Source organism: Lithobates pipiens, unplaced genomic scaffold, assembly GCF_037356315.1.
Source record: "Lithobates pipiens isolate NorthernLeopardFrog02 unplaced genomic scaffold, aLitPip1_a1.2 Scaffold_16, whole genome shotgun sequence".
NCBI classification, from domain to species: domain Eukaryota; kingdom Metazoa; phylum Chordata; class Amphibia; order Anura; family Ranidae; genus Lithobates; species Lithobates pipiens.
The window spans coordinates 385,719,558-385,745,221 of NW_027507748.1; the positions used below are offsets into that span (position 1 = coordinate 385,719,558).

The window sequence follows — 25,664 nt, forward strand, 5'->3', positions numbered from 1 at the left end:
CTGCTGTTGTCACTGGAATCAGTCCAGGCACTACTGCAGCCATCAGCCCGTGATCAAAGGTTCACTCTTTGGAGGTACATAGTACCTCCAAAAGAGCTGAACTGGTTAATACATTCCCTGCAATTAGGTAAAAAATATTTAGGTAGTAGAAATGCCCAGTCACTAGGGATGAGCTTGATGTTCGACTCGAACACGGCTGTTCTCACGTTCGGCGAATACCGAACGTTATGGGCCGTTCGCGCCAAATTCGTGTGGCGCTCACGGCCCACAATGCACTGCGCCATCGCAGTGCATTGCTGGCTCATAGTTGGCCAAGCATTAACTGTGACCCCGCATGCTTTGCCAATCACAGCGCAGACAGCGAGGAGAGCCATGATTGGCCACAGGCAGGATGCCTGTGGCCAATCATAGCTCAGGCTAGTACACACCACACACTATATAAGGCCGACAGCGCGGCGGCCTTGTGTAGTGTGTTGGCGTCTGTAGGAGTTAGTGGGTGTTCTCTGTGTACCTTCAGCACAGTATACACCGTTCGTTATCAGCCGATTTAGCGTTCTTGCTCTTCTGTAATTGAGCTTTTAGCAATCTGCAGGAGTTTGTGGGTGTCTTGTTTGCGTGCCCTGACCGCAGTATACACCATTATATCCACCTATATAGCAAGCTATATTGCTCTTCTGTAATAGAGCTTTCAGTCAGTTGTAGGAGATTGTGCGTGTTGTCTGCGTGCCCTGACCACAGTATCCACCATTATATCCACCTATATAGCTAGCTATATTGCTCTTCTGTAATAGAGCTTTCAGTCAGTTGTAGGAGATTGTGCGTGTTGTCTGCGTGCCCTGACCACAGTATCCACCATTATATCCACCTATATAGCTAGCTATATTGCTCTTCTGTAATAGAGCTTTCAGTCAGTTGTAGGAGATTGTGTGTGTTGTCTGCGTGCCCTGACCGCAGTATACACCATTATATCCACCTATATACAGTAGCTAACTATATTGCTCTTCTATAATAGAGCTTTCAGTCAGTTGTAGGAGATTGTGCGTGTTGTCTGCGTGCCCTGACCGCAGTATACACCATTATATCCACCTATATAGCTAGCTATATTGCTCTTCTGTAATAGAGCTTTCAGTCAGTTGTAGGAGATTGTGCGTGTTGTCTGCGTGCCCTGACCGCAGTATACCCCATTATATCCACCTATATAGCTAGCTATATTTCTCTTCTGTAATAGAGCTTTCAGTCAGTTGTAGGAGATTGTGGGTGTTGTCTGCGTGCCCTGACCGCAGTATACACCATTATATCCACCTATATAGCTCTTCTCGAATTGAGCCATCTGTCATCTGCAGGAGTTAGTTTGTGTTGTGTGCCTCCAGTACAGCACAGTATACACCAGTATCTACCCTTTAATTCCTGTTCTATAATAAAGGCATCTGCCGGAGTTAGTGGGTGTTGTGTTCCTCCAGCACAATATACACTAACCAATTACTGGTTTTCCCATCTCCCTTCAGGCCATTACCATGTCTGGAAGGCCAACAAGGAGAGGCAGACAGGCACGAGACGATAAAAGAGGGCAAGCAGGCTCTGTGTCTAGAGATAACAGTGCTGGTCGTGGACACGGTGCATCGTGATCATCAGCACGTGGCCATGGGACATGCTTGTCCTTCTTTTCGGCAGCTGGACATGTTGAGCCGCATCATGCTGAAGACTTGGTAGAGGGGATGACCAAGCCCTCTTCATCCTCCTCATCCTCTCTCACCCAGGCTCAGGGTACTAGCAAAGCAGCTGCCAAGGCATCTTCTTCCCTCGTCTCAATGTCATCATCAGTGACTCCTTCCCTAGACCCACCTTGTCCTCCGGAGGAGTCCCCTGAACTCTTTGAGTACAGTGTTGGGTACATGCTCCAGGAGGATGCCCAGTGTTTTGTAGGCTCTGATGATGATACTCAGCTAGAGGAAGGCAGTAGCGTGAGCGCAGAGAGAGGGGATGCTCAAGAAGGACAGCAATCTGGCAGTCATGATCCACAAGCTGCAGCATACTGCCAGGTTTGCTCCAGCGATAAAGAGGGAGGGGATGATGAGGGCACTGACTCCACGTGGGTGCCTGGTAGGAGAGAGGAGGAGGAGGAGGAGGCACATGTCCAACGAGGCAGGATGCCATCCGAGGGCCAGCTTAGGGGCAGCACACCGACTGAATCACACAGCAAAGCTCCGCACCTGTGCAGGGCGATGCCTCTGCGCGTTATTCTAAAAGTTCTTTGAGACGAGTGCATCAGATCGCCCCGCTGCAATTTGCAACATATGTCTCAAGCGTATCTCGCGTGGCCAAAACATCAGCCGCTTGGGCACCACATGCTTGACCAGACATATGTTGACCTGCCATGCAGCTCATTGGCAAGCGTACCTCAAAGACACACACCAAAGAACAAAGCGGACCTCTCCTTGCTCCTCATCAGCTGCGATCTCCAACCCCACTAGACCTTCAGTCCTCTCTGAAACCTGCTCTGAGAGGAATGAAGGTGTAGAATTAGGTGTGTCACAGCCAAGTGCTTCTCGGCACTCTGCTAGCAGTACACCTACGTCCGATTATAGCAGGCAAATTTACCTGCCCCAGCTGCTGGACCGTCAAAAGAAGTTCACTCCCAGCCATCCACATGCCCAGCGGTGAATGCTAGCTTGGCTAAATTACTAGCACTTCAACTGCTGCCTTTTCAGTTGGTAGACTCGGCTCCCTTCCGTGAGTTTGTAAAATGTGCGGTTCCTCAGTGGCAGGTCCCCAAACGCCACTTTCTTGATCATACATCACGGGACACAGGAGCTCATTACATAGTGGGTTATATAGGCACCTCTGGTGATTGGACACTGGTTAACCCCAATTAAGGAGAATTCCTCCCCTATATAACCCCTCCCATATGGGAGGCACCTCAGTTTTTTCGCCAGTGTCTGTGGTGGTTGGTCACGTAAAACATGTGCTATGAAGAAAGCTCTGTGCAGGTCCCTGCGGGGGCCTAAGGGCTACAACAAACCGGATCCATATCTTGGGCTGATATTTGACTCCCAAGATGGTATGGTACCCGGGCCTCATCATCCGAAGAAACAAGGTTTGGCCTGTAAGTCCTCTCCTATTGGAAGACTGGGCTCTGGGAAAACCAGACTTGGTGTACTGTTTACACATGTGGCACGAAAGTTTCTGGCAGAGTCTTTTACAAGGTCCAGGTAGGAGGTTCTTCTGAGGAAGAACCCCAGAGAAACCTGAAGGTTGGCAAACACTGCCCGTCGTGATGGGTGAAGGCTGGAATCTGTCTGTTTTCAGCAATTCCTGCGGCGAGGACAGGTAAGGGAAGTTAATCCTATATATAATTATATTATGGATTTCTTAATTTGAGTAGTTGTATGTCTTACCTGGTTTCCACCACTAGAGGGAGTAAGAGCAGCCTGATGCATACTTACATGCCTTTCAGTACACACGCTCAGTGAAGCCTGGTTCTCCAGAGGTCTCACGTCTCCACTGCAGTCCCTGCCACAATAAGGTAATACAGGGGTCCCACGTAGTCTGGGGGTCCCACGCAACTGTGATGAGATTCCTTTTCCCCCCTGGATTCCGGCGGTCCTTGTGCACGCGCGCCGTGTGTGCTCCCGGGCTAATGGAGGAGGGGGGAGTGTGGTTGTGAGCCGTGCACGTTGGTGTGCACGGCGCTGTACTGCACAGGTGCCAGGCAGCAGTTTTAAAAGCCCAGAGCGTCAGGGGGCTGTAAGTGTGAGACACAGGAGCTGTGGGCAGTAAGCATCCCAGGGGATTGGATCCAGGCAAACCTAGACACCTACTCAGCCTCAGGTTGTGCAGTATTAAGCATATATATTTATTGTGAGACTTTAAGCACAACAGTGATTGCACTTTGTACTAGTACCTCTGCTTGTAGCTTAGGACTATGTCTCCTCATAAGAGGGTCTCAGGGGGAGGTAATAAGGGAACTGGTAAATCACCGCCTAGGTCCAGGGGTTCTAAAAATGCCTGTAAGTTACCATCCCCCCCTGCAAGACTGGAGCCAGCCTCACAGGATGAGTCAGTGCCCATGCCAGCTTTTGCAGCCTCTCCTAATGTCCCAGCTCCGGTATATGTCACTGAGGACTCCCTTAGGGCTACATTGGAGGGTTTTGAAGGGAGAATCATGAATTTTAATTCTGCTTCCCTGAAAGATAGCAGGAAAAGGGGTAGATCCCCTCCCTCTGCTGAGATTCCTCTTTCAGATGATTCTTCTGACAATGAGGAGAGATCCCTATCTTGGGACAGGGATCTTGAGCAGTCGGAGGAATCAGAGGAAGAGGAGAGAGTCCCCTCCTCCCAGGCGCTCAGAAAACAGGTGCAGTATTATACTGAATTGGTGCGTACCACATTCAGAATGCCTGCTGCTGAAGTCGCTACGTCCTCTGTTTCTTCCCTAGGAGTCAGGAAAGTCCCACAGACTCCTTTTTCCTTCCCAATTCATCCCTTAATGGATAAATTGATGTATGAGGATTGGGGACATCCCGATAAACTGTTTACTCCTCCTAAAAGATTTTCTATGCATTATCCTCTGGAGGAAAGTTTCACCAAGAAATGGGGGGTCCCATCTGTCGATGCGGCTGTTTCTTGTTTGAATAAAAACCTGACCTGTCCTTTGGATAATGCTCAGGTATTTAAAGATCCAACTGATAAGAGGTTGGAAACATTATTAAAAGCCTCCTTTTCAATGACTGGCGCTGTAGTGCAACCTATGCCGCATACACACGATCAAACAATCCGGTGGAAAAGTCCGGCAAACTCAAGTCCGCCAAACAATCCCCCCGTGTGTAGCCTCCGGTATACTTTTTTGACCCGACAGTACGGCGGACTTAGAATTTCGTGTTGCACATCAATCTGCCCGCCGTACTCGCATTTCGGCAGACAATCCGGCCGTGTGTATGCCAGTCCGCCGTACTTTTGAAATGAGCGGACTTTTCCCGCCCGGAGAAAAGTCCGCTCATTCCGAGCGGGTCTCCAGGTAGGCGGGGCCCGCGAAGGAGACGTCGCTGGCCCCGCCGCCTGGTATGGACTTAAAGGGGAACCCCCAACGCCAAAAAAAATCGGCGTGGGGGTCCCCCCAATTCCACAACAGACCCTTGTCCGAGCACGCTACCCGGCAAGCCAGAAAAGGGGGGCGAGCGAGCGCCCCCCCCTCCTGAGCCGTACCAGGCCGCGTGCCCTCAACATGGGGGGTGCCTTGGGGAAGGGGGGGGGGCGGCCCCCCCACCCCAAAGCACCTTGTCCCCATGTTGATGAGGACAAGGGCCTCTTCCCGACAACCCTGGCCGTTGGTTGTCGGGGTCTGCGGGCGGGGGGCTTATCGGAACCCGGGAGCCCCCTTTAATAAGGGGGCCCCCGGATACCGGCTCCCCACCCTATGTAAATGAGTATGGGGTACAATGTACCCCTACCCATTCACCTGTAAAATAAAAGTACAAAAAAAACCACAACACACGAGATAAAATACTTTATTGCACAGCTCCGGGGGTCTTCCGTCTTCGGGGGTCTTCTCGCCGGACTCCTCCGCTATCTTCTTGTAGCTCTTTTGCTAGCGGAGGAGTCCGGCTTTCTTCCTCGCCGCCGGCCTCTTCTCCCGACTTCGGGGGTCTTGTCCCTCTCTTCGGTTCTTCTGCCGGGCCACCGCGCCTTCTTATAGCTCTTTTACAGGCGGTGGCCCGGTCTTCTGTCGCCGCTGCCACCTTCCATTCTTCTTCTTCTTCTTCTTCTTCTTCTCCTTCTTCTCCTGGAGATGTTGACTCAACGCTCTCTCCGGCCACAATGCCAGGGACGCGCTGCGCGGCCACTTATATAGGGACAAGGGGCGGTGTCACATGGCTTTATGTCACATGGGTTGGTGTCACATGGTGACCCCGCCCCCTTACGATGTCACAGTCCCCATGTGACATCAACCCATGTGACCAACCCATGTGACATAAAGCCATGTGACACCGCCCCTTGTCCCTATATAAGTGGCCGCGCAGCGCGTCCCTGGCATTGTGGCCGGAGAGAGCGTCGAGTCAACATCTCCAGGAGAAGAAGGAGAAGAAGAAGAACGGAAGGCGGCAGCGGCGACAGAAGACCGGGCCACCGCCTGTAAAAGAGCTATAAGAAGGCGCGGTGGCCCGGCAGAAGAACCGAAGAGGGGGACAAGATCCCCGAAGTCGGGAGAAGAGGCCCACGGCGAGGAAGAAAGCCGGACTCCTCTGCTAGCAAAAGAGCTACAAGAAGATAGCGGAGGAGTCCGGCGAGAAGACCCCCGAAGACGGAAAATTCCCGGAGCTGTTCAATAAAGTATTTTATCTCGTGTGTTGTGTTTTTTTCTGTACTTTTATTTTACAGGTGAATGGGTAGGGGTACATTGTACCCCATACTCATTCACATAGGGTGGGGGGCCGGTATCCGGGGGCCCCCTTATTAAAGGGGGCTCCCGGATTCCGATAAGCCCCCCGCCCGCAGACCCGACAACCAACGGCCAGGGTTGTCGGGAAGAGGCCCTTGTCCTCATCAACATTTGGACAAGGTGCTTTGGGGTGGGGGGCCGCGCGGCCCCCCCCTTCCCCAAGGCACCCCCCATGTTGAGGGCACGCGGCCTGGTACGGCTCAGGAGGGGGGGGGGCGCTCGCTCGCCCCCCTTTCCTGGCCGGCCGGGTAGCGTGCTCGGATAAGGGTCTGTTGTGGACTTGGGGGGGACCCCCACGCCGATTTTTTTCGGCGTTGGGGGTTCCCCTTTAAATCCATACCAGGCGGCGGGGCCAGCGACGTCTCCTTCGCGGGCCCCGCCTACCTGGAGACGCGCTCGAAATGAGCGGACTTTCCTCCGCGTGTGTGGGCGAGTCCGTTCATTTCGAAAGTACGGCGGACTTAGTACGCCGTATTAGTCCACTGAAAAAGTGCCGTGTGTGGGCAAGTAGCCCGTTCGAAAATTCTGACGGACAGTTTGGCGGACGTCCACCAGACTAAGTACGTCGGACAGACGGCTACGTGTGTACGCGGCTCTACAGTCGCAGCCGTGGGGTTGTGTCAGTTCCTCAAGGAACAGGTTAAGCGGATGCTTGGCCTCCTTCCCAGTGAGGAAGTGGAGAATTATGCAGAAATACCTCAAATTCTGTGTTTCATGATTGATGCGATTTTGGATTCTGTCCAACAAGCATCTCGTTTATCTCTCCTGTTGGTACACATGCGAAGGGCCCTATGGCTAAAGAATTGGGCAGCTGAGCTATCATGCAAGAAGCATTTGATTGGGTTCCCGTTTAAAGGGGAACGTCTGTTTGGAGAATAATTCGTCCAAAAGATTTCAGGGGGTAAATCTACTCTCCTTCCAGTCAAAAAGAGCAAACGTCCGTCATTTAGGCGTTTTCTCTCTCCCGGAGCATCAAGCTCTAAGCAGCGGCGACGGCCTTCTCAAACCTCCTCCACAGGAAAGGCTCAGGGCCGGGCCCAGGGGCATAAAAAGACTTGGGGGCGGAAGCCTGCCAAGCAGAGCCCAAAAGCTTCCTTGTGAAGGGGCGCCCCCGCTCGGCCGAGTGGGGGGAAGGCTTCGGCAGTTTGCGGAAGCCTGGCAGGAAGAGATCCGGGACAAGTGGGTGATCTCTTCGGTATCTCTGGGCTACAAGCTAGAGTTTCAGGAGATTCCACCTTCTCGCTTTCTAAGGTCAAGGATCCCCAGGGATCCAGTAAAGCAAAAACCGCTATTTCTGGCCTTAGGTCACTTACTATCCCAAGGGGTGATAGTAGAAGTGGACCCAAAAGAACAGGGTTCAGGGTTTTACTCGAATCTCTTCACCGTTCCGAAGCCAAATGGAAGTGTCAGACCTATCCTGGATCTGAAGGATCTGAACCGTTTTTTACGCATCCGGTCCTTCCGAATGCAGTCAATTCCCACTGTGGTCTCCTCCCTGCAAGGGGGAGTGTTTATGGCATCAATAAACATCAAGGATGCATATATCCATGTGCCAATTTTTCCCGCACACCAAAGGTATCTAAGGTTCGCGGTAGAGCGGCGCCATTTTCAATTTGTGGCCTTGCCGTTCGGGCTCGCTACGGCCCCTCGAGTCTTCACAAAGATTGTGGACCCTCTCTTGGCAAACCTAAGAGCTCAGGGTATAGCCGTCATGGCTTATCTAGACGACTTGCTCTCATGGAGAAAACAGTAGAGTTCCTGAACCACAGTGTTTCCAGAAGACTAGAACACCTGGAACGCCTATGTTGGATTATAAACCTAGAAAAGTCGTTCCTACAGCCTGCTACCAGGTTGGAATACCTGGGTATGTTTATCGACACCGCTCAGGGCAAGGTGTTTCTTCCAAGGCCAAAAGCCTTGGCCATAGGGGATCTGGTGTGCCTAATTCTGGGCAGGAGATCTTCCCCCATTCGGTTGTGCATGAGACTGTTAGGGAAAATGGTCGCCTCCTTCGAGGCCGTTCCATTTGCCCAGTTCCACTCAAGGCCTCTGCAAAGATGCATCCTTGCCGCTTGGAACAGGAAGCCCCAATCCTTGGATCTTCCTATGCATCTATCCCCAGGGACACGCAAGAGTCTCGTCTGGTAGTTACAAACCGAGAATTTGCTGAAAGGCAAAACCTTTCTTCCTCTTCCATGGAAGGTTATTACGATAGATGCCAGCCTGACAGGCTGGGGAGCAGTGTTAGAGGAGACGTGCTCGCAGGGGAAATGGTCTGCGATCGAGAAGCTATTGCCCATAAATGTCTTGGAGATCCGGGCAGTTTATATGGCTCTCATAAGGTGGTCTTCCAGACTACGGGGTCTCCCTGTTCGGGTTCAGTCCGACAATGCCACAGCAGTGGCCTATATCAATCACCAGGGCGGTACCAGGAGTCTGGTAGCGCAAAAAGAGGTGAATCGCATACTTGTCTGGGCAGAAAAGCATGTTCCATGCCTTTCTGCAGTCTTCATTCCAGGAGTGGAAAATTGGCAGGCGGATTTTCTGAGCCGCCAGCAGTTGTGCCCAGGAGAATGGGCTCTGCACTCCAACGTGTTTTTGGACATATGTCGCAGGTGGGGTACTCCAGACATAGATCTGTTTGCGTCCAGGTTCAACAGAAAACTGGATAAATTTGTGTCAAGAACAAGAGATACACTTGCTCAGGGGTCAGATGCTCTGAAAGTTCCCTGGGATCAGTACAATCTGATTTATGCCTTCCCCCCGTGCCCGCTTCTGTCGCGGTTTCTGGGAAGAGTCAAGAGGGAAACAAAGTCGGTCCTTTTGGTAGCCCCGGCTTGGCCCAGGCGACTGTGGTACGCAGAGATCATGAAGTTGGCAGTAGGCAGGCCATGGATCCTCCCTCTCTGGCCAGATCTGCTCTCACAGGGTCCAATCTACCATTCTGCTTCACACAGTCTGAATTTGACGGTTTGGCTGCTGAGACCCACATTCTGAGAGACCGTGGGCTTTTGGGGCCAGTCCTTTCTACTCTGATTAATGCCAGAAAGCCGGCCTCCAGGCTTATTTACTACAAAATCTGGAGGGCATATGTTTCCTGGTGTGAACTCAGGGAATGGCATCCTAGAAAGTATGTCATTAGCAGGATCTTGGCCTTTCTCCAGTCAGGCCTAGAAATGAATTTGGCCGTAAGCACTATCAAGGTGCAGATTTCGGCCTTGTCAGTATTTGTTCAGAAGCCACTTGCATTGCATTCCCTGGTGCGGGCTTTCATCCAGGGGGCTATGCGGATAAGGCCGCCAGTCAAACCTCCAGTATGCCCATGGGATCTAAATTTGGTTCTCTCGGCTTTGCAGGGGCAGCCTTTTGAACCTTTGCATCTGGCTTCATTAGTTCTTTTGACAAAAAAAATTGTTTTTCTTGGTAGCCATTTCCACGGCTAGAAGAGTGTCAGAACTAGCAGCTCTCTCCAGCAAAGAGCCGTATCTAATTGTACATAAGGACTGGGTGGTCATGCGCCCCAACAGGTCCTTTCTACCTAAGGTGGTTTCGGGATTCCATTTGAATCAAGATGTAATCCTACCATCCTTTTTTCCGGACCCACATCCGCAGAAGAAGAATCTTTGCACACTTTGGATGTGGTTAGGGCAATCAGTATCAATCTTCAAGCAACGACTCAGATAAGGAAGACTGATTGCTTATTTATTTTGCCGAAAGGCCCCAGGAAAGGCCAGGCGGCATCAAAATCCACTCTCTCAGGGTGGATTAGACAGATTATTTCTCAGGCCTATAGTGTTAGAGGCAAAATCCCTCCTTTTCAAGTGAAAGCGCACTCTACTAGGGCTATAAGTGCTTCTTGGGCAGTGCATCACCAGGCCTCCCTGGCTCAGATCTGTAAGGCTGCAACTTGGTCATCAGTCCACACATTCACCAGATTCTATCAGGTGGATGTCAGAGGGCAAGAGGATATCGCCTTTGGGCGCAGTGTACTGCAGGCTGCAGTTTAGGTTCTCCGGCCCATGACAGTCTATAATTATAATCCGTGTCTCCCTCCCCTCAATCTGAGCATTGCTTTGGGACATCCCACTATGTAATGAGCTCCTGTGTCCCGTGATGTATGATCAAGAAAATAGGATTTTTATATACAGCTTACCTGTAAAATCCTTTTCTTGAGAGTACATCACGGGACACAGGGCTCCCGCCCCTCTTTTGTTTTATGTGGTTTCCTATTGCTTTGCTACAAAACTGAGGTTCCTCCCATATGGGAGGGGTTATATAGGGGAGGAATTCTCCTTAATTGGGGTTAACCATTGTCCAATCACCAGAAGTGCCTATATAACCCACTATGTAATGAGCTCCTGTGTCCTGTGATGTACTCTCAAGAAAAGGATTTTACAGGTAAGCTGTATATAAAAATCCTATTTTTTCTCACGGAAGGCAATTCCGGCTCTCTACCGGCATGTGGAAGGCAATGTCCTGCCACGCTGGACAAGGCGGTCAGTGGTAAGGTGAATATTACTGCTGACTCATGGTCCAGCAGGCATGTACAGGGACGTTACCTGTTTTTCACGGCCCATTGGGTCACTCTTCTGGCAGCTGGGAAGGATGCAGGACAAGGTTCAGTAGTGTTGGAGGTTGTTCCGCCACCATGCCTCCAAAATGCTACTACTGGTTGTGACACACCTCTCTCCTCCACCCCCCTCCTCTTCTTCTTCCTTCATGGCCTCTTCCAGTGCTCTGTCCTCAGAACCAGCGGTGCTTCATAGGTGTTCAAGGGGCTACGCAAGTACGCAGGCAAAACTATGCCATGCCGTGCTTGCGCTGGTTTGTTTGGGGGACAGGAGCCACACTGGGGCAGATATTTTGTCAGCTTAAGCCAGTAATGGTGGTTTGCGACAATGGCACCAACCTCCTCTCCGCCCTCCGACAGGGACAACTGACCCATGTGCCCTGTGGGGCTCACGTCCTTAACCTGGTGGTGCAGCAGTTCTTGGGCAGGTACCCGGGCTTACAGGATGTCCTGAAGCAGGCCAGGAAAGTCTGTGTGCATTTCCGCCGATCATTTAATGCCTGTGCTCGGCTGGCTGAGCTCCAAAAGGAGTTGAACCTGCCCAAGAACTGCCTTATATGTGACAGGCCCACCAGGTGGAACTCAACGTTGCACATGCTGCAGCGGCTGCACACGCAGCAGAGGGCCATCAATGAGTACCTGTGCGACTACGGCACCAGGACAGGGTCAGGGGAGCTCGGTTTTTTCTCACCACGCCAGTGGGGCATGACCAGGGATGCATGCACTGTCCTGTCACCATTTGAGGAGGCCACAAGGATGGTGAGCAGTGACAGTGCATGCAACAGTGACACTGTACCTCTTGTCCACCTGTTGGAGCATACGCTGCGTGGAATAATGGACAGGGTACTTGAGGCAGAACAGAGGCAGGAAGAGGAGGACTTCCTTGCCTCTCAAGGCCCCCTTTATCCAGACAGTGTTCCTGCTGTCCCACCCATCACACAGAAAGAGGAAGAGGAGGAGGAGGATGATTGTGTCAGCATGGAGGTGGAGGCTGGCACTCAGCATCAGCAGCAGCAGTCTTGTAGGGAAGATTTACAGTCCCAAGAAACCCGTGGACTTGTACGTGGCTGGGAGGAGGTAGCTGCAGATCATGTTGTCCTTAGTGACTCAGAGGACTCCGGACCGAATGCCTCAGCTAACCTACGCTGCATGGCTTCCCTGATCCTGCAAAGCCTGCGGAAGGATCCTCGTATTCTTTGGATCAAGGAGAGGGACCATTACTGGCTGGCCACTCTCCTTGATCCACGGTACAAGGGTAAGGTTGCCGACCTTATCTTGCCGTCGCAGAGGGAGCAGAGGATGAGACATCTCCGGGAGGCCTTGCAGAAAGGTCTGTGCAACGCGTTCCCAGAGACTGGGAGGTTACAAACTCCTGGTCCTGGACAACGTGTAGCTGAGGCATCGGTCAGAAGGAGCGGTGGAGAAGGTGGCCGTCTGACCGATGCAGCCCCAAGGTATGATCGGTTCCAGCAAATATCGCCAGCATCTGATTTACATGGTTCAGGAATACCTAGGGGCAAGGTCAGACTTGAACACCTTTCCCAACGAAAATCCTTTGGCTTACTGGGTCTTGAGGATGGATCACTGGCCAGAGCTTGCACAGTATGCAATTGAGCTACTGGCCTGTCCTGCATTCAGCATTCTTTCGGAACACACCTTCAGTGCTGCTGGTGGCTTTGTTACCGATCACAGGGTGTGCCTGTCCACCGACTCGGTTGATCGACTGACCTTCATAAAGATGAATCAGTCTTGGATCACCCACAGCTACCAAGCACCTGAAGCTGATGTAACCGAATAATTTTTATTTGAAATATCACATCCCTTCAAGACTGTCTATGCTGATGCTGAGTGACTGTCGTGTTATGTTGATTGTCTATCCTCTTCCTCCTCCGCTGATATCTTGGAAGAACATTTTTGGTTCTGGGTGATGCCACCAGCCCAATTGTTAAGCCTCTGTTTAACAGGGGCGTTTAATTACAATTTTTGATGCAATGCTTTGCAGCAGGGCTCATTCTTGCTCTACAACTAGAGTATATGGGAGAGGTTGCAGTGTCGTGGCACCAGTGCCTAAGGCCCAATTTTTCAGCCCCTGTTTAACAGGGGTGTTTAATTAAAATTTTTGCTGCAATGCTTTGCAGCAAGGCTCATTCCTGCACTACAACTAGAGTATATGGGAGAGGTTGCAGTGTCGTGGCACCAGCACCAGTGCCTAAGTCCCAATTTTTCAGCCCCTGTTTAACAGGGGTGTTTAATTACAATTTTTGATGCAATGCTTTGCAGCAGGGCTCATTCCTGCACTACAACTAGAGTATATGGGAGAGGTTTCAGTTTCATGGCACCAGCACCAGTACCTAAGGCCCAATTTTTCAGCCCCTGTTTAACAGGGGCATGTAATTACAATTCTTGATATAATATTTCACAGCAGGGCCCGTTCCTGTGCCCACCGAGAGTGACTGTGAGGACTTTTAGTGTTGTGGCACCAGCACAACCACCACAACCACCACAACCACCAAAGGCCCAATTTTTCTACCACTGTTCAACAATGGCATGTAATTACAATTCTTGATATAATCGTTCACAGCAGGGCGCTCCAGAGCCCACCAAGAGTCACTTTGAGGGCTTACAATGTTGTGGCAACACCAACACCTTGTTCTGCCATTTCTGCAGAGCATATAGGGCAGGCCCCTACTTTCAAACATCCAACTTACAAACATCTGCTACTTGCAAACGGAAGGAAACAACAGGAAGTGAGATGAAAAAAGATGGACGGCAAAACAAATTATACAGGGGTGATAACCCTTCCCTATGTTTTCCAAAAAGCTTAAAAATTGATTTTTTGACTGGAGTTACACTTTAAAAATGTACCAGTTCAAAATTACAAACAGATTCTACTTAACACAACAAACCTACATAGTCCCTGTCTTGTTTGCACCACTTGTATACTGCTGTTCTGAGTATATCAGGCCTGGGGGCCACACGTCTTTCCTTTTTTTAATATGGGTACGGGTTTCCCTTAATATCCGTACAAGACCCAAAGGGGCTGGTAATGGGCAGGGGGGGCTACCCATGCCATTTTTCTCAATAATTTTCATCCATATTGCTGGAACCAGATATTACATTAAAACCGCAAGCAGTTTTAAATGACTTTTTTTCTGTTAAATGTCATTTTGTGAAGGGACTGTTCTAAACACAGGAAACACGTGGCACTTCACAGGCATACTATAGACACCCCCCAGGCATGATATTTAAAGGAATATTTCACTTTTTTTTCACTTTAATCGTCATTCAAATCAGTGCTCCCGCTAAAATGGCCATTTTTAAAAACATTTTAGGCATTGACCCATGTCCCCTGGGGCAGGAGCCAGGTCCTCAAACCCTTTTTAGGACAGTATCTTGCATAGTAGCCATTAAAATTAGCACTTTTTATTTCGAACGTTCGAGTCCCATAGACTTCAATGGGGTTCTAAAGTTCGTACGAATTTGCGGTCCGTTCGAAAGTTCTGATGCAAACCGAACCGGGGGGTGTTCGGCTCATCCCTACCCCTCACTAGTGATGGACGAACTTCCGTTGGGACGTTTCGCGAACGCGGCCGATAGTTCGCGAACCGTAACGTTCGTGGCGGGCCCCATTGACTTCAATGGGAGGCGAACTTTGCAAACCTACAGGTCAAATTTGCAGCCACAAAATAATTAATAACTGTGCAAACATAGTCCCACCACATGGCCAATGACATAACACATGTATGAGGTGAATCTGGGATCCACAACTACAAGCATTCTTTTTTTATATGTGAAATTGTTGTGACAATTCAGGACTGTGGAGCGCATGAAGGCAATGGAGGAGAGGGAAGGTCAAGGTAGGCAAAGAAGAGGGTGCAGGAGATGATCACCAGCAGCGTGACATACAGCAATGACACCTGCACCGTGATAGAGTCATCTGACACCAGCACAGTGATAGAGAGCACTGACATCAGCAGCGTGACATAAAGCACTGACACCAGCACAGTGATATACAGCACTGACACCAGCACCGGGATAGAGAGCACTGACATCAGCAGCGTAAGCAGCCCCAGGAGGAAGTCAGCATAGCACAGGGATGGTGGGAGCCCCTCATAATGAGCATAGCACAGGGATGGTGGGAGCCCCTCATAATATGCACAGCAGAGGTACAGCCCCAGGAGGAAGTCAGCACAGCACAGGGATGGTGGGAGCCCCTCATAATAAGCAGCCCCAGGAGGATGTCAGCATAGCACAGGGATGGTGGAGCCCCTCATAATAAGCAGGCCCAGGAGGAAGTAAGCACAGCACAGTAATGGTGGGAGCCCCTCATAATAAGCAGCCCCAGGAGGATGTCAGCATAGCACAGGGATGGTGGGAGCCCCTCATAATAAGCAGCCACAGGAGGAAGTCAGCACAGCACAGGGATGGTGGGAGCACCTCATAATGAGCATAGCACAGGGATGGTGGGAGCCCCTCATAATATGCACAGCAGATGTACAGCCCCAGGAGGAGGTCAGCACAGCACAGGGATGGTGGGAGCCCCTCATAATAAGCAGCCCCAGGAGGATGTCAACATAGCACAGGGATGGTGGGAGCCCCTCATAATAAGCAGCCCCAGGAGGAAGTCAGCACAGCACAGGGATGGTGGGAGCCCCTCATAATAAGCAGCCCCAGGAGGATGTCAGCATAGCACAGGGATGGTGGGAGCCCCTCATAATAAGCAGCCCCAGGAGGAAGTCAGCACAGCACAGGGATGGTGGGAGCCCCTCATAATGAGCATAGCACAGGGATGGTGGGAGCCCCTCATAACATGCACAGCAGAGGTACAGCCCCAGGAGGAAGTCAGCACAGCACAGGGATGGTGGGAGCCCCTCATAATAAGCAGCCCCAGGAGGAAGTCAGCACAGCACAGGGATGGTGGGAGCCCCTCATATTAAGCAGCCCCAGTAGAAATATGACACCGCTCAACCTCTTCAAACAGGAGGGTACGGGCATATAGTACGGTGTGCTTTTTTTGGACAAGGAAGTGAGCCAAATGAAGAAAGAAAGTCTGTGTGCTCGATTAAAAAAATAGTTTATAGACATATACACGGTCTACTGGTCACATGTGTTGAATTCCTCCGAGATCCATGCCTCATTCATTTTTAGAAATGTGAGGTAGTTAACACTGTCGTGAGCTAGGCGAGTACGCTTATCGGTCACGACCCCCCCTGCTGCGCTGAACGTCCTTTCGGACAGGACGCTGGACGAGGGGCAAGCCAACAGTTCGATTGCAAATTGGGCAAGCTCTGGCCAGAGGTCAAGCCTGCCCACCCAGTAGTCCAGGGGTTCATCACTCCTCAGAGCATCCACATCGGCCGTTAACCCGATGTAGTCGGACACCTGACGGTCTAGGCGTTCCCTGATGCTGGATAAGGATGACACTTGTCGATGGGTCGGCTGAAAGAATGGCCTCATATCCGAAGTCACCAACACATCTTCAAACCGGCCTTTTCTTGCAGGTGCTGTTGGATTGGTACCCGCAACTCCTTCTCTGGGATTGGGAATTGCTCCTCTGCCAGCGCACGCAAAAGCAGAATGCAGCATTTCTCGAAGCAAGGCCTGGAAGTGCTCCATTCTGACAGCCCTCTGTGAAGGCGGTAACATTTCCGCCATTTTGTGTTTGTACCGGGGGTCTAAGTACGTTGCCACCCAGTACTGGTCCTTGACCCTTATACTTTTTATACGGGGGTCCCTATTAAAACACTGGAGCATGAAGGCCCCCATTTGCACTAAACTGGAAGCGGTGTGGTGGCCTGGCTCCTGCTCATCATCCAGGATAATGTCATCCTCTTCATTCTCCTCTCCCCATCCACGCACAACAACAGGGATCCCAGAAAGGTTTAAAGCATGCTCTTCTTGCTCCTCCTCATCCGCCCGGCACCATCCTCCTCTGACTCCTCTTCAGACTCCTGTTGTTGACTTGTCTCAGATAGAGTAGCCCCCCCTGGGAATTCATCCAGCATTGCGACTTCCTCATCTTCCCGCTCCTGCTCCAACACAGCTTGATCAATGACACGGCGCAATGCACGCTCCATAAAGAAGGCATAAGGTACCATGTCACTGATGGCGCCAAGGTTGTGACTGACCAGTTTGGTGATCTCCCCAAATGGCCACAGAAGTCTGCATGCGTCGCGCATGAGCAGCCACTGGCACGGTGAGAAAAAAAACAGCTCCCCAGAACCTGTTCTGCCGCAGAGTTCATACAGGTAGACGTTAACTGCACGTTTCTGCTGGAGCACCCTATCAAGCATATAGAATGTTGAGTTCCATCGCGTCGGGCAATTGCAAATAAGACGTCTGACCGGCAGATTGTGTCGCCGCTGAATGTCAGCAAGGCGAGCCATGGCCGTGTAAGATCTTCTGAAATGGGCCGAAATTTTCCTTGCCTGCCGCAAGATGTCCTGGACCCCAGGGTATTTGATAATGAATCACTGCACGACCAAGTTTAAGACGTGTGCCATGCATGGCACGTGCATCATTTTGCCCTGTTTCAATGCGCTAAGCAGATTGGCACCATTGTCACACACCACTTTACCAACTGTCAAATTGAGCGGTGTTAGCCACTGATCTGCCTGTGAACGCAAAGCTGAAAGGAGTGCCGGACCAGTGTGGCTCTTGGCTTCCAGGCACAACAGATGCAGCACGGCATGGCAACGTCTCACCTGGCATGCCGAATAGGTTCTGGGGAGCTTGGGCGGCGCAGCGGAAGAGACGCTAGCAGCGGAAAAGGAGGAGTCAGCCGAGGAGGAGAGGGAGGAGGATGGATTAGGAGGAGGAGGAGAAGAAGAGCCAGGCCTGCATGCAATCCGTGGCGGCAAAACCAAATCTACACGGGTGCCACGGTTTACATGCTTGACGACCGTCAGAAGGTTCACCCAGTGGGCAGTAAAAGTGATATACCTTCCATGCCCATGTTTGCTAGACCATGTGTCTGTGGTCAGATGTATCTTGGCACCGACACTGTGTGCCAGAGATACATTCACTTGCCGCTGAACATGGCCATATAGCTCTGGGATGCCCTTCTCTGAAAAATACTTCCTTCCTGGGACCTTCCATTGTGGTGTTCCAATGGCCACAAATTTTCGAAAGGCCTCCGAGTCCACTAGTTTATATGGCAGTAGTTGGCGGGCTATGAGTTCTGACAAGCCAGCCGTCAACCGTTGGGCAAGAGGGTTATCCAGCGTCATCATTTTTTTACGCTCGAACATTAGGCCCATGGAAGCCTGCCTTTTTGCAGAAAAACGTGAGCTTGGCGTGATGGAAGGTGGAGTGGAGGACAATTGTGAGGAGAGAGGAGAAGGAGAAGTAGAAGAGGAGGCTGGACGGTGAGAGCCTGGAGTGTGGCTTTGTGTGTTCCGTTGCTCCCACTGGGCTCGGTGATGGCTGCTCATGTGCCTTCTTAAGGCGGTCATCCCTAGGTGAGTGTTGGGCTTACCGCGACTAATGTGTTGACTGCAAAGATTGCAGATGGCAATGCTATTGTCAGCAGCAGACACGTTAAAAAAAGCTCACACTGCGGAGCCATGTTCCGGTGTCCTGGGAGCGCCAGATGTGACCATACATGGTCGATGACTCACTCCTGATATATTTGCAGTCTGCTTTGTCCTTCCTGTGCAATGTAAGTTATTCCTGCTTCTCCTCCCTATCTGCTGGTCCATATCTCCCTCTGAACTCCCCTCCTCTTCCTCTCTTGTGGGCACCCACGTGACATCACTAGACACGTCATCATCGATGTCATTTTCCCCACCGCTATAAGTAGAATTCCCGGAGTAGGCCGCAACAGCGGGGACCAACCTCCTCCTTGGGCAGATCTGGGTACTGTCGTCAGACTGCTGAGTGGCGGTTGTTGCTACCTCCTCTTCCTGATCCAATACCAAGAGTGGCTGCACATCAGAAATGTCTTGATATGGATCGGAAAATAATTCCTGTGACTCAAGCGGAAGGTATGTGCTGGTGGTGGTGTTGTTGGTGGTAGTGTATTTGGGGGTGCACATAGCAGAGAGTGTAGAAGAGGGTGCAGATTGAGAGGATGAGGAGGGTGCAGAAGAGTAAGGCTGAGTGAGCCACTCAACCAAGTCTGGTGCGTCCTTTAAAGTAATTGAACGCACCTTCTGCAACTTCCCACTTTGGCTCAAGCCTGTTGCTCCTGCTCTACCTCTACCACCCCTGCGGAAGGGCCTGCCTCTTCCTCTGCCTGTCATTTTTTAAATGACCCTGTGACAAAACTCTCAGTCCCTATACTGATAAAGGACTGCTGCAGTTTAGGGCAGCAGTCAGCAGTAGTGCACCTCAACCCTATATATTGTGGACCTATACCAGTCCTTAAGGAATAGCAGACTGTACCTCACTCAACCCCATGTACTGTAGTACCCTATACCTTACCGGTCCTTATAAGGACCTTTGTGGAACAAGTAGGTTGTGAATGATTAGCAGACTGTACCTCAGTCCCTATACTGATAAAGGACTACTGCAGCAGAAGGAGAGCAGTCAGCAGTAGTGCACCTCAACCCTATGTATTGTGGACCTATACCAGTCCTTAAGGAATAGCAGACTGTACCTCACTCAACCCTATGTACTGTAGTACCCTATACCTTACCAGTCCTTATAAGGACCTTTGTGGAACAAGTAGGTTGTGAATGATTAGCAGACTGTACCTCAGTCCCTATACTGATAAAGGACTACTGCAGCAGAAGGGCAGCAGTCAGCAGTAGTGCACCTCAACCCTATGTATTGTGGACCTATACCAGTCCTTAAGGAATAGCAGACTGTACCTCACTCAACCCTATGTACTGTAGTACCCTATACCTTACCAGTCCTTATAAGGACCTTTGTGGAACAAGTAGGTTGTGAATGATTAGCAGACTGTACCTCAGTCCCTATACTGATAAATGACTACTGCAGCAGAAGGGCAGCAGTCAGCAGTAGTGCCCCTCAACCCTATGTATTGTGGACCTATACCAGTCCTTAAGGAATAGCAGACTGTACCTCATTCAACCCTATGTACTGTAGTACCCTATACCTTACCAGTCCTTATAAGGACCTTTGTGGAACAAGTAGGTTGTGAATGATTAGCAGACTGTACGTCAGTCCCTATACTGATGAAGGACTGCTGCAGTATAGGGCAGCAGTCAGCAGTAGTGCACCTCAACCCTATGTATTGTGGACCTATACCAGTCCTTAAGGAATAGCAGACTGTACCTCACTCAACCCTATGTACTGTAGTACCCTATACCTTACCAGTCCTTATAAGGACCTTTGTGGAACAAGTAGGTTGTGAATGATTAGCAGACTGTATCTCAGTCCCTATACTGATAAAGGACTACTGCAGCAGAAGGGCAGCAGTCAAGTATAATATTCTTTCTATATTTGGAAGAAAGAATATTATACGTGTACAAGCCTATTACCATACCAGTCCTGAAAAGAACCTTTGTGGACCTAATAGTAACAGCTACTGATTAAACGGACTGTCCCTCACTGCCTCACACACAGCTTCCTGCCTGTCCCTATTTAAACTGACAAAACAGAGGCTGCTGGAACAATAACTTGAATAGCACTTTTGTGGACCTAATATTAACAGCTAATGATTAAACTGACTGTCCCTGCAGCACACAGCGTCCTGTCCCTCTCTCTACACTGACAAAAGACAGGCTGCTGCAAAAATCAGTAGCACAGCAGTGCCTCAAACCTATATCCTGAACTACACCTAACACCTATACCAGTCCTGAAAAGAACTTTTGTGGACCAAATAGCTAGCGATTTGGGTCACTGCAGTCTCTCCCTGCTCCACACAGCAACCTCTCCCTATAGTGACAGAAGAAAGAATGTAAAATGGCCACCGGATCGGGTCTATTTATAAGTTAGGGGGAATGTCCAAGTGTCCATGTGCTGTAATGTCTCAATTGGCTGTCCTGTACCCAATGATGGATGTTTCATCATAGGTCAAAGTTCTTTTACACAGTAAACACGGAAGTCCGCCGGGCGAACGGCGGCAATAGTCCGCCGATCGGGCGGATGGCGAACAGCCGAAATTCGCAGCGAAACGACCGCCGGGCGAACCGCTCGGCCATCCCTACCCCTCACCTTCCCAACACTTAACTCGATTCAGCGCTGTGTCCATCTGTAGTGGTTCTCTTCCTTCTCCCTGCTCTCACAGGCTTGGATGAGAGCAGCAAGAGCCATTGTCCACAGTTGCTGTCAGTCAAATCCTGTGACAGGCCTGCGGGTGTGTCCCCAATAGCAAACGCCTTGCTATGGGAGCACACAAAGAGGTGGAGGAGTCAGGAGCACCTGTGGGGGTACCCAAGAAGTGGGGGTCCCAGGCTTCCCTGTGCAATTCTGTGCAAATAAGTATAACATGTTTATTTATTTTTTATTATTTTTAAACATCTTTTTTCATCTTCGAAAGCAGGGGTCTCCAAACTTTATAAACAAAAGGCCAATTTGCTTTCTTTCAGGTTTTTTTTAGGGGGGGGGGGGGGCAGACTGTGGCCTGTGAGAGTTGAAAATGCCCCTGCATCAGTGGCAGTAAACAATGTCCCATTATTTAGTGGGAGGAATTGATGGTGTCAGTAGGAGGAATAGTGCCCCATCATTAGTTTTAGTGAAAACAAAGGCCACATCGAAGGTGCCAGTGGATTGAATAGTGCCACATTAATGATGTCAGTTGGAGGAACAGTGCCCCAAGGGCCACATAAAGGCAAACAAAGGGCCGTTTGGAGACTGCTGTGTAGGCTAATAGGTGCAAGTATGTATATATAATAAAGTGACCATCGTACCATTATAGCCAATGTTGACAACTCCAATACAACGGCTTGTCCTCCCAGCTGCACAACACTAATAAGCCCTAAAAAAATAAAAAATAAATTGTCAGTAATTGGCCAACAATAACCATGTAATTAAAACAATCAAAAGAACCACCAGTTAAAATGATTTTCCACACAAACACTGGTTTTTGTGCCAAAGTATTACCACTACATCCTCATTATTTTCAAGGTGAACAGTTAATAACGTTACAACTCTACGTGAATAAATCCCTGACATTTAACAGTGTAAAGACTTAACACGCACAATACGTATCATTGAAATGCATCCCTTGAGCTTCAGTCAAGGGACTGTGCCTAGACCTGAGAGGGGCACCTCAGAGAACGATGTTATCCATCAGGAAGCATTTGCTCAGTCAGTCAGTCTCCCCTCCTGCACTGTAGCTTTCAGGGAGCTACTTAGATGATAGCGGAGAATGAATTGGGTAGAACATGTACACACAGCCATGAACAAGGTCTAAGTGGAGCAGGCTACACAAGTAACATGTTGCTGAGTATAATATTGTTTAGGTCAAATAAAAGTCTAGCATCGCTCTCTTTGTATGTGGTTATCATGTAACCTACTTTATGCCAAGATGATTGAAAAGACATGTCTCTCTTAAGGCTATTGCACCTATTGCAGCCACCCTTTTAGGCTGCTTTATGTGGATGCACTGGTACTAGGGTTCTACAAGGAACATAAGCTCTAGATTGTCTAGTAAGATAGGAAATGTAGAGCAGGTAGTTAGACAGACAAAGAGTTGTATGCAGCCAGGAGGACGATTGAGTGCTGAAGGATGAGGTGCAGATACAGGGAAGGATAAGGGGGCTGGACAGAGGGTTGCTACCTTTTCGTCAAGCCAAACCCCAACACTTCAGCGGCACACAACTATTTTTTTGTTTTGCAGTATACATTATAGAATTGTAAAAGAGCTAAGAGTAGTAATGCAGAGCCATGATAAACAGTGGGAGTGGCCGAAAGTTCAGTCTGTCCCCAGTGCAATCCCCTCCAGGTTAGTCTGTCCCCCAGTATAATCCCCCAGTTCAATCTGTCCCCCAATACAACCCCCTGAGGTCAGTCTGTTGCCCAATCTAATCCCCTGAGGTCAGTCTGTCCCCCAATATATTCCCCCAGGCCAGTCTGTCCCCCAATATAACCCCCTCAGGCCAGTCTGTCCCCCAATATAATCCCCTCAGATCAGTCTGCCCCCCAGTATAATCCCCCTAGGTCAGTCTGTCCCCCAATGTAATGCCCTCAGGTTAGTCTGCCCCGTATAATCCCCCCAGGTCAGTCTGTTTCAAATAAAATCCCCTGAGGTCAGTCTGTCCCCCAATGTAACCCCCTCAGGTCAGTCTGTCCTCCAATATGATCCCCTCAGGTCAGTCTGTCCCCCAGTATAATACCCTAAGGTCAGTCTGTCCCCCAGTATAATCGCCACAGGTCAGTCTGTCCCCAATATAATCCCCTCAGGTCAATCTGTCCCCCAGTATAATCCCCTCAAGTCAGTCTGTCCCCAGTATAATCCCCCCAGGTCAGTCTGTCCCTCAATATAATCCCCCCAGGTCAGTCTGTCCCCCAATATAATCCACTCAGGTCAATCTGTCCCCCAATATAATCACCATATGTCAGTCTGTTCCCCAATATAATCCCTTGAGGTCAGTCTGTTCCCCAATATAATCCCTTGAGGTCAGTTTGTTCCCCAATACTATCCCCTCAGGTCAGTCTGTCCCCCAATATATTCCCCCAGGCCAGTCTGTCCCCAATATAACCCCCTCAGGCAAGTCTGTCCCCCAATATAATCCCCTCAGATCAGTCTGCCCCCCAGTATAATCCCCCTAGGTCAGTCTGTCCCCCAATGTAATCCCCTCAGGTTAGTCTGCCCCGTATAATCCCCCCAGGTCAGTCTGTTTCAAATAAAATCCCCTGAGGTCAGTCTGTCCCCCAATGTAACCCCCTCAGGTCAGTCTGTCCTCCAATATGATCCCCTCAGGTCAGTCTGTCCCCCAGTATAATACCCTAAGGTTAGTCTGTCCCCCAGTATAATCCCCACAGGTCAGTCTGTCCCCAATATAATCCCCTCAGGTCAATCTGTCCCCCAGTATAATCCCCTCAGGTCAGTCTGTCCCCAGTATAATCCCCCCAGGTCAGTCTGTCCCTCAATATAATCCCCCCAGGTCAGTCTGTCCCCCAATATAATCCACTCAGGTCAATCTGTCCCCCAATATAATCCCCATATGTCAGTCTGTTCCCCAATATAATCCCTTGAGGTCAGTCTGTTCCCCAATATAATGCCTTGAGGTCAGTTTGTTCCCCAATACTATCCCCTCGGGTCAGTCTGTCCCCCAGTATAATCCCCCCAGGTCAGTCTGTCTCCCAATATAATCCCCTCAGATCAGTCTGTCCCCCAGTATAATCCTCCCAGGTCAGTCTGTCCCCCAATATAACCCCCCCAGGTCAGCCTGTCCCCAGTATGTCCCCTGTCCCCCAATGTAACACCCTCAGGTCAGTCTGTCCTCCAATATGATCCCCTCAAGTCAGTCTGTCCCCCAGTATAATCCCCTCAGGTCAGTCTGTCCCCCAGTATAGTCCCCACAGGTCAGTCTGTCCCCAATATAATCCCCTCAGGTCAATCTGTCCCCTAATATAATCCCCTCAGGTCAGTCTGTCCCCAGTATAATCCCCCCCAGTTCAGTCTGTCCCTCAATATAATCCCCCCAGGTCAGTCTGTCCCCCAATATAATCCACTCAGGTCAATCTGTCCCCCAATATAATCCCCATATGTCAGTCTGTTCCCCAATATAATCCCTTGAGGTCAGTCTGTTCCCCAATATAATCCCTTGAAGTCAGTCTGTTCCCCAATACTATCCCCTCGGGTCAGTCTGTCCCCCAGTATAATCCCCCCAGGTCTGTCTCCCAATATAATCCCCTCAGATCAGTCTGTCCCCCAGTATAATCCCCCCAGGTCAGTCTGTCCCCCAATATAACCCCCCAGGTCAGCCTGTCCCCCAATATAATTTCCTAAGATCCTATGCCCTCCTTTATCAAGAGCTTGACAAAGGAGCACACATTGTAACCATCCTTCCAGTGTGCACGCTCTGAAACCCATTGCATCATGTCCGTGACGTCATCCCGCTATGCGCTGAGTTCCAGCCCCCTCCTGTGACCTGCCAGGTGCATTCCAGATCTCGTTATGGATCCCACCTGAGAGCCGAGAGATCCCTGGTGGACAGGATGTTGACCTCACACAGCTTAACAGGATGAAACCAATCACTGACAGCCGAGACAAGATCACTGGACTCCACTGTGCTTTGTAAAGATTCAATGCAAGATTTTAATACACTTTGTTTATTAAACAAATACAGTCTTACTCAAGCGGTACCTATTTCCTGTTTTCTTTCCACAGGTTTTGTAGTGTGTTTCAACCCCCCCTGCAAAGCTGCCCTGGTTACACAGACTGTCATCTCACACAGAGCTCTAAAGCTCTAAGGACTCTTGTATGGACTTAAGTTACATTTCATATACTACAGCATGCGCCACTATTCCTTGTATTTGTATGCAGGAACATAGGAATCTCCCTCTAGTTAAACAAGAACCCCAGCTAGGAGGACTGGGGGGGAGGTGATAGAAGGGACCCCAATACAGGAATTCCCCTCTCTTCCCCTCTAGTTATAGGAGATCCCCAGCTATGAGTATTGCAAGGGGTGATATTAGGGGACCCCCATCTAGGAAAATAGGAACTCCCCTCCATCCTCCAACAGTTAAAAAAAACCCAGCTGGGAGGACTGTGGGGGGGGGGGGGGAGGTGATAAGAAGCGA

General features: G+C 50.2%; 1 protein-coding gene across 1 annotated transcript in view; it reads right to left on the reverse strand.

The window, feature by feature from the left end:
• Positions 1–25,664, reverse strand: part of LOC143983033 (multidrug and toxin extrusion protein 2-like) — a 229,168-nt gene that overhangs the window by 37,931 nt on the left and 165,573 nt on the right. Inside the window, exon 10 of the mRNA XM_077482260.1 lies at positions 21,824–21,891. Coding sequence (XP_077338386.1) covers positions 21,824–21,891 — 68 coding nt within the window. The remainder of the gene's footprint in view (positions 1–21,823; positions 21,892–25,664) is intronic.